Source organism: Cydia pomonella, chromosome 12, assembly GCF_033807575.1.
Source record: "Cydia pomonella isolate Wapato2018A chromosome 12, ilCydPomo1, whole genome shotgun sequence".
Classification (NCBI taxonomy): domain Eukaryota; kingdom Metazoa; phylum Arthropoda; class Insecta; order Lepidoptera; family Tortricidae; genus Cydia; species Cydia pomonella.
This window is the reverse complement of record NC_084714.1, coordinates 20729391-20741164: the sequence shown is the minus strand read 5'-3', so window position 1 is coordinate 20741164 and position 11774 is coordinate 20729391. Positions and strand designations below refer to the sequence as shown.

The 11774-nt window shown below is 37.5% G+C and overlaps 3 protein-coding genes across 3 annotated transcripts in view; 1 reads left to right on the top strand and 2 right to left on the bottom strand.

Annotated features, from left to right (window-relative positions):
- Positions 1 to 4083, bottom strand: part of LOC133523826 (drebrin-like protein B) — a 31194-nt gene extending 27111 nt beyond the window's left edge. The window contains exons 1-2 of the mRNA XM_061859570.1: positions 3866 to 4083; positions 1670 to 1841 (exon numbers count right to left, since the gene is read on the bottom strand). Coding sequence (XP_061715554.1) covers positions 1670 to 1841; positions 3866 to 3948 — 255 coding nt within the window. The 5' untranslated portion in view covers positions 3949 to 4083. The remainder of the gene's footprint in view (positions 1 to 1669; positions 1842 to 3865) is intronic.
- Positions 4084 to 4261: 178 nt separating this feature from the next.
- On the top strand, positions 4262 to 6268 carry LOC133523828 (mitochondrial thiamine pyrophosphate carrier-like). The gene has a single exon (XM_061859573.1). It carries the CDS (start codon positions 4477 to 4479, stop codon positions 5440 to 5442), a length of 966 nt encoding a protein of 321 aa, XP_061715557.1. The 5' UTR covers positions 4262 to 4476; the 3' UTR covers positions 5443 to 6268.
- A 303-nt stretch (positions 6269 to 6571) lies between these two features.
- Positions 6572 to 11631, bottom strand: LOC133523827 (uncharacterized). Its single transcript, XM_061859571.1, has 3 exons — positions 10335 to 11631; positions 8458 to 8639; positions 6572 to 7550 (listed from the first exon to the last, which is right to left on the bottom strand). The coding sequence occupies exons 1-3, from the start codon at positions 10420 to 10422 to the stop codon at positions 6720 to 6722; spliced, it is 1101 nt and encodes a 366-aa protein (XP_061715555.1). The 5' UTR covers positions 10423 to 11631; the 3' UTR covers positions 6572 to 6719.
- Between the last annotated feature and the right edge of the window lie 143 nt (positions 11632 to 11774).

Here is an 11774-nt window from a genome sequence, read left to right as displayed (position 1 = left end):
CTTACCAGGATTTGAACCCGGGACCATCAGCTTCGTAGGCAGGGTCACTATCCACTAGGCCAAACCGGTTTTGTTTCTTTAAATCGTACCAAGGAGTCGGTACATAGTCTCAAATTAAGCTCGATATAGGCTTGTCCGAAATGTTTTTGCTAGACGATTTTGAAAGCATCACAAAGTCCCTAAAATAACACAATATAAAACCTTCTTATATCAGATATGACGTAAAAATACCCTCAGATCATACCCTATAGTAATACAAAATAATAAACAAGTCAACAGTTAGACCAGGTTTTATCTGTATTTATAATAAACGATACAGTCTTTACATGAGTTATAATTATCATGGTCAAAAATTATTTTGTCCACGTTGCTTGGACTTAATCTGTATATTTTAGCAGTTAGTACGAGTCCAGCGACGGAAAAAACTGTCCGCTTCCCGATTTTCACGTTATTTGGCGCGTACGCATAAAAAATACTGAATTAAATTTGTACTCGTCATGCATGTACGTGCGCGTGAGCTTGAATTTATTTATACGGCGTGTTGGAATAACACAGAAGTAGAACAGACCAAAATTGAAGTGCTTATTTCACGCCGCTGGAATGATCGGCGGCGGCGGCGTGGCAAAAATGACCGGCGGCGTGGCAAAAATGACCGGCGGCGTACGCCACGCCGGTCGGCGCAAACCTCTGCCCGGCATTAAATATAACACACTCACCAGTTGATACGTGATACATACATATCTAAATATGATAAAAACAGAAAAAAGTTTAAAGACTTAATATTATTGTTTATTGTTTCCACTACCCAAAGGTTGTCTGGAAGAGGTAACTCTTTAGTGATAAGACCACCTGTTTGCCTCTATCACTAATCAATTGTTTTTCTTTAAGCTGTATCTTTTAGTGAGGTGTGCCAATAGTCGGGTCCACACAGAGCGAGAATACGCGCGAGGCAATTTCCTCACGCACAAACCAGCCAGTATAGACGTGCCTCGGCCGAGGCGGCGCGTGCGTTTTCCTCGCTCGAGCGCCGAGGCACGCTTACACTGGCTGGTTTGTGCGCGAGGACATTGCCTCGCACGTACGTGCTCGCTCGATCGCTCTGTGTGGACCCGCCTATTAAAGAGTATTTCTATCTATCTATTAATTCATTCTGAAATACCGGTATTGAAGAATAATATTGGTGTTGAGAATCTAATATCAATGAGATGAGTCACACACATTAAAGTATAGTTAACTCAATAGCCGGGTCCACACAGAGCGAGCATACGCGCGAGGCAATTTCCTCGGGCACAAACCGGCCGAGGCACATCTACACTGACCGGTTTGTGCGTGAGGAAATTGCCTCGCACGCACGTGCTCGCTCTGTGTGGACCCGCCTGTTCGCGTCTTTCCTGTAGACATCGCAAAGTTAAGAATTACAGGCAGAATTTTTTTTTCAGTACTTGAGACTCAAGAAAAATGTGTTATACATGTACTAGGGTCATACTTTTATTGTTTTTTCCACAGAAGGGACCTTTTTCTAAAATATGTTTGACCCCAATAGTCTACTGTTTTCATATCTTAAAAGAATGTAAACAAAGACACACACATGAGTCATTTGACTAATAACATCATGTTACCTACATCTATGGCAAAATATCACAGAAAAGTCTAATCTCTTATCACTCACCTGCCAGTTGATAAGGACATATTTAGATATGCTGCTATCTGGGACGTCTAACTTTAGGAATGCATATTGTATTTTCCCACTGTTGAATTCATCGATCAGCTCTATTAGACCTCCGTCTCCTTTGCTTACAAATTTTAGGTCATTGGATAAGCCGTCATAGCCAAATAGAGCCCTGAAATAGAAAATTAATATAAGAGTAAATAAAATAAAAAACCATTTATTTCTGGGTAACAATACATTATAAAGCATTTGTACTTAATCTAAGATAAATCTTAATTACTAAAAAAAGTTATTTCAGAACCCTCATAAGTGGTATAGGCCTCTTCCAGTAGAATTGCTGTATTTCTTCTTCGGTTTCTGTTCCTTTTGCAGCTCTTTATTTATCTTTTTTTTTTTAGATGGTTGCATTTATGGTTGTAATAAACTGCAAGGTTGCGGTCTTCAACCCCATGTGTGTTTGTTCTGGAAAGTCTCATGAGCTTGTGTGTGTTGGTTTTGTTTATTTTCATTGGGCAGGCCTCCTCTTTCTCGGTTTTGATATGTGTTTTCTGGTGTTTTGTAGGGGAACATTCCCTTATATCATGAACCTCTCCATGCTCTTTCCTTTCTTATAAAAGTATCATAACGGGTGAATGGCAGATTGGTAGATCGCAAATTTTCTTCTTCTTGAAGAAAATTTATTGATTGAATTGACCGACTGAAGAAGAAGTTCTTGCTAAGGATCGTGACATCATGTCCTTCTGTTGAAGAGCAGATTCCTCCGTAGGTTTCTATTCCTTGCCAAGCGCATGGCCTAGTGCAGTTTTAATTGCATAGGTGCAGTGATTTGAGCACACCATCTAGTAGGGGGAGGGCCCTGAGGTCTTGTGCCTCGAACTTTGCCCGTCATAATAACTCTCTCTAGGCTATCTGGGGAGCAGCGTGAGAGATGTCCGTCCAAAGTATATGAAAGTTAGGTTAGGTTATTTTATGTTTTAATTTTCTTCAAGCCTTTATGATTCGTTGGGGGGACTGGTATGCGGTGTGTACTATTTGTTATAGGTTGCCGTTTTCTTGTTGTGAGATTTTATGAGTAAATAAATATAAGAGTTTATATCATGGGACAATCTTATACTATTTAAACTAGTCCCACAGTAAAGGCCAATAAGGCTTATATTGCTAAATAAGGCTTAGAGATGGCTAAATGACAGAACTGAAGGGCCTACTGTGAACCATGTTCGATGTGTTGCCTCCCTGTCACACTTATGTATGAATTTACAAGTGCGACAGAGAGGCAACACATCAAATGTGGTTCCTGGCAGGCCCTCTGATAATCTTAATCTATGAAGATCTAGCACTCTGGTTCTTAACCTTTTCAGTTCTGCCAACCCTATGATTAACTAGAGAACCCGATTTTACCCCTCCTCCAAATAATTATCAATATTCTTTCTTACAGGTCTAATTTTTGTTATCTTTAATTGAGCTTATTACCCCCGTAAAATACCACTTTTACCCCTATGGGGGTAATTACCCCCAAGTTAGGAATCACTGATCTAGCGTCAAGTAGCAGATTTATCAGTACTGCTTCTGTAATGGAGTGAGCACTCTATGTACTTTTTCCTCTATGATAATACAGAAACTTCATCACACAAGCCAATGTGGCAGAATATCATATTCATCTTCCTAGCATTGTCCCAATATAAAACTACAGCTCAATTTGGGTGTATCATATTACAAATTAATAATATAATTAAGTAGCATATATGGTTAACAAAAGGAAAACCTCTATTTTCCTTCCTGATACAAGGAAAATGCTTACAGAATAGTGTGATTTGGTAAAATTAATGATTCTAACCTAATTTACTAATCTGATAAAACTACACTGTTATATCTGGAAAGCTGAAAGAAAATGCATCTAGATTAGTGATCTAGTTCATGCATTTTACATCAATTTCTGAGTAAAGCCACATAACATGTTTAATCATAAATACCGCATAGTAATACGAGTTTTCATTACACGTAGTGAAAGGAGAGTACTAGAAGCATCACCTTGTTTGAATTGAATGCAATTGTTTATACCATTGTTACATTACAGCTAATATGGGGGCATCGTGGACACAACTCTAATTGATTCCTTTAATTAATGCAGACAGCTCGCGTTTATTAAATCGGCAAGTAGGTCGCTGTTGTGTAAAACTATAACTTGTTAATACGCACCAGTCAGTATCAGTTTTCTCATCTAATACGTCTTTCCACGCGGCGACTAACGCGTCCTTGTGTTTATTCAAGTTTATAGCCATTTTACATTCTTCGCATAAACGAATTGAACACTGTAAAAAGCAAAATCTCTGTGAAATCGTTAAAGCCGACGAATGGGCGGCCTGACTCACAACAATTTCGACCGACAACAGTCACAGACTAGCTAGCTAGATAGACTGATCATAATTTGACGACAGCTAGAACACACGTTGCCATATATAAATATTTTCTTGTATTTCTTTCTTATATATCGCAAATGAAAGTGACGACAGTCCTGCAACTCACAGCGCGAAGATGAACTTCGAAGTGTTTCATGAAGAAAACTGTTTAGCACAATGTTAAAAACGTTGGAAGGCAACGAATCAAATGGCGTTTGAATGATAGTGACATTATTTGATTTGACATTGACAGCTATCCAGTTTGTATTGTTTTGAAGGTCGAAAAATGATAAAATAATATTGAAAAACTACGTTATGGTCTCAATTTGGGCTTAAAAAGTGTTATTTTAAGATTGTATCGACAAATATTGGTTTAGTTTGTGTTATAAGACCCAAGTTTAGAGTGTGGTGATGGTACTCCTACTACATAAACATGAATCCAAAGTTACCGCATTTCAATCTGCACTTGCCGGCGGAGGAGCCGGTGCTTTCACAAGAGCAGTGGCACAGCCCCTGGACGTGTTGAAAATTAGGTTCCAACTTCAACTGGAGCCAATAAAACAAGGTTCTAAATATAGCTCCGTATTTCAAGCCTTATCGTCTATTGTGAGAGAAGAGGGACTGTCTACGCTTTGGAGTGGTCATATACCGGCGCAGTTACTATCTATAACTTATGGAGTATTGCAATTTACGACGTTCGAAGAGCTTACGACTGTGTGCAAACATGCAAACCCTGAATTTTTCGATACCCATAGACACGCAATTATTTTTTCTAACGGCGCTGTGGCGGCGACCTTAGCAACGGTGCTTTCCTTTCCTTTCGATACTGTGAGAACTCGGCTAATAGCTGAACAGAAGACTCAAAGAGCCTACAAAGGATTCACTCATGCATTCAAAACTATGGTCAGGACAGAAGGGTCTGCAGCATTATTTAAAGGTTTAATACCCACTTTAGGGCAAATCGCGCCCCATGCTGGTATCCAGTTCGCTGTTTACAAGCTTTTCACAGACAATATATTGACTAAACTGAAATTCTTTCAAAGAGATACTCTCGCTGGGACAGTAGAGTCATCTCTGTTAGCAAATCTAATATCAGGATCAATTGCAGGTTTTGTGTCAAAGACTGCAATATATCCCTGTGATTTAGTGAAAAAACGGCTACAAATCCAAGGCTTCCAACAATACAGGACGAGCTTTGGTAAACAAATGTATTGTAATGGTATATTAGACTGTATTAAGCTGACAATAGTTGAGGAGGGGTTCCTGTCTCTGTACAAAGGCTACTGGCCCAGTATGCTGAAAGCTGTGCTTGTGTCAGCACTGCATTTTGCTGTTTATGATGAAATAAAACACCTACTGATGAATGCACAGACTTGAAAAGTGACACATAGAACACAGTTCTAAAATGCTTATTATTTATACACATCACTCATAGTTATTTAAGAAAATAAGAAAATAGTTGAAATTACTCTTTATAATGAATCTTAAAATATAATACTCTGTATCTATCATATGTAATTGTATTTTTTGGCAACATAGAATAATGAATAGAATCAGGCTTTACTTTGCGGAAATTCAAAGCAATTAACGCAAAAAATGTTTTTGTATTTTCTTTTTTGTCTTGGCATAAAAATAATCGCTATCACAGTGCAATCTCTATAATCTGGCACTTCAATAGTCCGGTATACCCAGTAATCGGGCACTGAAATTGAGGTACAAATCATCATTCTATGTCCCAATTTACTATGTGTTTCCTTTATCACACTTCAATATCTTAATAAATGGCTAAGTTCCTGATAACAGTAGAATTTTCTTTGAATTTAGTATTTTAGTAAAATGTAAAGCCTCAACAAATTCTTACAATGACATATATGTATAAAAATGGGTCAATCTGTATGAACATTTCCAAAGTGACCTTTCTCTTAAATAATACTGCTATCACTTTAGTGTTATTTTAATATAAATATGTTACTTGTTGTTATCATGACCAGGGGGGACGGGGGGCAGTGCCCCCTAAATAACAAAATTTCTAAATGTGTATTCCCCTCCCCTGCCCATCAGATGGCGACGCCCTTGTGTTGTTATTTTATTATGTAGCTCAATAGACGTATGTATAATATGGTTGTAATATATATAATATCTAGATAGAGAAACCTAAAAAACTTAAGTATTAATTTGAATAAAACAAGTGTAAATAAAAGAATTTATTAATTTCTAATAAATTATAAATACAAATTAATCATTTCCGGTTTTATAAAAGCGTGATTTGCGATTAGATAGTATATTTCTGTCTCTGAGCATCACACATCACACTCTCCTTTCATATAAAAACTGTTTAAAATCACATGTGTCAAAATAACAGCCAACAACACCCACAGTAAATAACATAAGTACACGTAATTTTTGCTCGAAACTAATTCAGATGTATATTGCATAAATTACAGTTTTTTTTTACATTTTAACTTAGGTACCATCAGAACTACTTTTGAACCCTACTGTACATAAACTGTACCTAATTTCAGAAAATGTATTGTACTTCTCACTTGTATTTGTACCAAAACTGTACAAAGTATGCTGAGCTCGAAACCCCACAATATGCCTCAATATGCAATAGCTCAAAGATATCAATAAACACTTAAACAGATAAAATATATTTAACCATATGATATCACATAACCCATATTCCTCATCAAAGTATCTTTGATCGCGGGCTGCAGCTCTTTCTTCATATAAGTCGTTAATAAAGTCCTGATCCCTTTAGTGAAAATGTCCTCCATTTCTCTAGAAATGTCTTCAACCTCGTCCAAGTCATCATCAGGTCTGAAGAGCTTGCTTCGTTCATAGTTCACTCTACTTCGAGGCTCGTACACCGTGTTCCAACTATTATCCGAAGTCCTACTGTCATATTCCTCAGGCAGATTTAAATGAGGATCAAACGTGAACTCATCCGACCTCTTTCTTCTTTTTAACGGCAAATTATCCTTGTTTCTAACAGAGTTCCTGTTGATATATTTCTCGCAACCGTAAGCGTAGACGCTTATGAAACCGGGCTCGACGAATTCAGAATCAGTTTTGACATTAAATTTGCCAGGTTGTTGGTGTAACGGACGTGTATGAAAGCCTATTCCTGCTTTGCGGAGTCTTAGGATCATGTTGCAACCACTACCTTGTCTGTATCTGTATTCATCTGGATATGGTGCGTCATATCTTCTATCAGCGTAATGTCTTCTTAATCTTCTACTTGGGGGTATATTCCGATCTAACTCGCTTGCATCGAATAGATCAACGTTCCCGCTTATGGTTATATCGTGGAATAACAGCATGGTGTCAAGAGAGACGTTTCGAGGGTCGAAGTAGCACTTTTCCACACGAACCCAGTTGGCGTTCTGTGGGAGTCTCACGCGCATCCTGGTGACATACATGTCCACTGGAGCGCTTCGCATTTGCTGGTACAGGCTATAACCGTTGAGATCGATGCTTTGACTCTGTAATGAAGGAAGTGATTGTAACAATGGTCGCTTTGTCGGTTAATTAGCATATCCTTCAAGTTTAGTCTGGCCTAGATGTAGAGTGCAATATGCTCGGGGATTTGTAAGATAAGGAATGGAATCTCAATGGAAAATTGATTCGGATGTAGTTTTCTGATTTGAATTGATTTTGAAAAGGTGTGTTGTTCTAGTCATATTAGATGAATTTTGGAAATACCTATCGTTAATAGACATTCTAGATTCTTAATACGGCTATCTCTTGCGTGTAGTGTAGGAACCGACAAAACTTGTAGGCCGGGATTTGTGGTGCCTCCTGATAGAGACATAGTTAAATAGACCTAGAACTTTTCATAGCACAATAAACACAAACGAGAGATTGACAAAATGAATCTAATAACTGTTATTGATACGTACCTTAATTATTGAGAATAACTAACATTGTGTATATCTACCGCGAATAGTAGTAGTCTTAGATTTCGTATTTATAGTCAGGTATTATAAATAGGGGAAATATATATGTCATTTCAATTTGCTTCATACATCATATTCTTGTACCATTTCGGTATGTTATGATATTACTCATTATAATTTATTTTTCTGTATTTATCTTTGACCTGCTTTGCTTATCGATAAAAGTTATGTCGATATTTCATTTTGTCAATCTCTCGTTTTGCTAGGAAAAGTTCTATGTCTAAGTGTAGCAAATAAATACTTATCGCGACCCACGTAGCCCACGCTGTCACCAGTAATAGGTTTTATTAGCCAGCCGATCAACTTCTCAAACTGTAGAAGCATAATAAACATGTTGCAGGGGCTGCATGGCGACCCCGCCAATTTTTACCATGTTTGCTTTCGGGCCAATGCTGACTCAAGTTATATAGTCCAATTACAAAAAAAATCTTACCGCGGGAGTATCCAAGGTCTTCGGCTGGTTCCTCTTCCGTCTCTTCAACTGGTCCAGCGCAGACTCCAGTCTCTGCGAGCATCGCTCCCCCGCTATTGGTACAGTGGTGAGAGGGGGTAAACCCCCCGGTCCTATTGGCCGGTCGAACCTCTTCACTTCGAAGAGTGGGAGGAAACGGGATTCTGGAAAATAGTTTCCGCTATACAATATAAAATACACCCACATAAAGAGGTCATGACTTTTCTGTTCCCGAAAGTTATAAGGTCTTTGATGAAACTAATTCCGAAACTTGGTACCAAGTAAAAGCTATCGGGAGAGACTTTCGCATATAAACCATAAGTTAGGCCAGTGGTGGGCACAGTACGGCCCGCGGGTCAGCTCCGGCCCGCGTAAGGATTTTATCCGGCCCGCCGCCGGTTCTATAAAATAATTAGTATATGGCATTGGCCCACAATAATCGCAAATAGAAATACAATTTTGCTGCAATTCTGGCCCTCCTCTTAGATTTATTAAACATAAAGAAAATTGGCCCACCACTGAGTTACGCTTTGCATTGGTAATTTTTGAAGAAAAAAAAAGGAGTTAACTTCTGTTGTTCTTTTGACCATAAAATGCTACAAGTACAGACGTAGATGGCGAAACCATCGGATCGATTGAATTAAAAAAACGTTAAATGCTAATAGTACATTACGATACAAGTGCGAAAAATAGGTAATTCGAAACAAGTGGCGATAATTTAAAACACGACCGAAGGGAGTGTTTTAAATCGACACGAGTTGCGAATTACATATTCGCACATGTATTGTACAACGTTTTACAGTACATATGGCCCTTTAAATGTTCGACACAGTAACGTAATATGCTAATTTTCGCACTAGTGCGGTAAAGTAGCACCATATGTACTGTAAATGTTATAATTATATCATCGGTCATAGGTAGGACGAGTCAAGACTACCTACCGGTATTATTGTTTTGTTAAATAGCACGTCAAGAAAATATTTACTTTTATCAAAGATTTCATTAAATAAACTTATGTTCTTTTCGACTATTTTCCAAGCGAATTAATGTTAAACGTTTTGTAATTTAACTAATATTATATCCATATTAAAAAAAATGTAAAATAATAATCACTCATTTTATGTCGTCGTTATATGAAGTCGAAAAACTGCATTACGTATAAACTGGTCCTTTGAACCGGATTTGCAATTTTCCTCCAATCGTATATAATAACAAAAGATCTAGATAAAACTGAAAGTTGTACGTTGATTATGCTCTTTCTCCCATTGTCTTGCGCTCACAACCGTGAAATAGACGCTAGAACTTACTATGATCCAATGTCCGAACGCTTGTTATGTGTACTTTGCTAACATTTTGTTACTTCAAGATTATGAAAAAGTGTTATGTGGAAAGCGTGGGAAGCGGCTTAGGTAAATTAAACCGTAAAATTGAATTGGTTTAATTTCGCATGGCTTTCTTTTTTAGTCTGTTATTGTAGTTGTGGCGCAAAGTTGAAAAATACTGTTAAGTATAAGTATACTTATTACTTGGTTACATGCAGTAAGTAGGTACCTCTCTATGCTTTATTATTTGTAGGGACAAAATAGTGTATTCCTTAGGATAATATTCAGCACATGTTTAATTCGGCTTCTTTTCAAAGAAAATATTCAGATGTGATATATACATTTTTCCGTAAGGTACTTGCGTGTTCACAACTTTGTATTAATTTCCAACTCACAGAAAAGAAAAACACATTTTAGACATAAAAAATACGGATACCAATTGCTATCTTTCATCCTGGGGAATAGCCTATTTTAACTTCCAAAACTATTTGAAATATCGTATTGTTTATATGCACTTTATACCAAATACCAACCAACCTTTTCCAGCCTCAGACTCCGGCAACTCGTTGTCACTGGCTGAAGCAGTTTTCGCGAACAAAACGAACATCCACCAAAACTTCACCATGGCCACAGACAACACATTAAAAAATCAATTTAATTAATAACTGGCAGTAAAAATGTACAACAGAATGTCTGGCTGAACGAGTCAACGCCTATGCCGTAAAAAAAAATTATCGTCAAAAATGCGCGCGAAAAGAACCACTCGCCGCGGCACAGAAAAGCGAAATAAATTACAGAAGGCAAGGGACAATAAGAAGTGCAGCCTATGGAAAATGGTCCCCCGCTAGTCGAAGATGAAACGGTGTAAATAAAGTACGGCAACTGGTTATTAGAGCGAAAATGGAGATGCTTGGAATCCCCATTGTGATGACATTTGACGTGCAACTGTACTGTACGGAGTACGGAAAATTTAAAATTGAGCGGATAACATCAGAAGCAACACAGGATGAGACTTAACCCCATAAAGCATGTCATAAAAAATATTTTGTTTAAATAGGGTTGTTTCCATCTACAAATCTTAGGGCAGAATTGTAAGTATCCCAATAAATTCTTTTGGATTATAAGAACATGTTAAACTACTTTTAGGCGACCTTTAATGACCATATTTTTGTAAATTTTGAATTTAAAATATCTTTTGGCACACGTCACGTGACCAAGCTCGAAACGTCATTGAAGATTCTGATGACGTCACAACTCTCGGATTGACACTGTTGACAGTTAGGCGATAAACAACAAATGTCAGTTGACAATTTGTATCTTCTACGTGTGTATGTAGTTGTGTCAAACCGTAAACTGTGACGTCACACAATTTTTAAAGAGCGTTTTGGGCGCGAAAGCATCTGTCAAAATATATTTTGTAAATTTAACATATTTAAAGCCGTTTTTAGTATAAAAGTTGAATTTTAAGGCAACTTTTAGTTAATATATAACGTAATACAAGCGTTTCAAAAAATTGGAAACAACCCTATTTGAACTTTTATAGCTGTCAATAGAGTAGTATTATAACTGCCATATAAGGTTGCATTGCGATTCGATATATTGTTATACTTTTGTAAAGACTCGAGTTCTTTTTAAGCGCGCATAAAGCGATTTGAGTTCTTCAAATTCAGACTCAAAGAATTCGAGTTCCTACCAACGCTGGATTGAATTAGTGTTCCCATTTGTTATTTATGTTACCGAAAGTTACACAGCGGTGCTACCACTGCTTGCAAATTTGAAACACTGGAATAATATGACGAGGACCGCTTTTGGACGATGTTAAAGTTATGACTTAAATCAAAAACTACAACTGTCAGAAATGAATAGGCTTAGGCTAGGATGTGTTGTAAAAAAGTTATAATTTATATATTTGGAGTGTGACTACCTGACTACATCATCATCTTCCTGGCGTGGTCCCGGCTTTTTTTTCTTCTTTTG

What these genes read in the sequence shown, in the direction of transcription:
- LOC133523828 (XM_061859573.1), top strand. Translation starts at nt 4,477, where the DNA reads ATGGTACTCCTACTACATAAACATGAATCCAAAGTTACCGCATTTCAA.
- LOC133523827 (XM_061859571.1), bottom strand. Translation starts at nt 10,422, where the DNA reads ATGGTGAAGTTTTGGTGGATGTTCGTTTTGTTCGCGAAAACTGCTTCA. An exon ending in GGAGTCTGAGGCTGGAAAAG is followed by an intron (nt 8,640 to 10,334) that starts GTTGGTTGGTAT and finishes ACTATTTTCCAG; the next exon opens with AATCCCGTTTCCTCCCACTC. An exon ending in AGACCTTGGATACTCCCGCG is followed by an intron (nt 7,551 to 8,457) that starts GTAAGATTTTTT and finishes CCTTCATTACAG; the next exon opens with AGTCAAAGCATCGATCTCAA.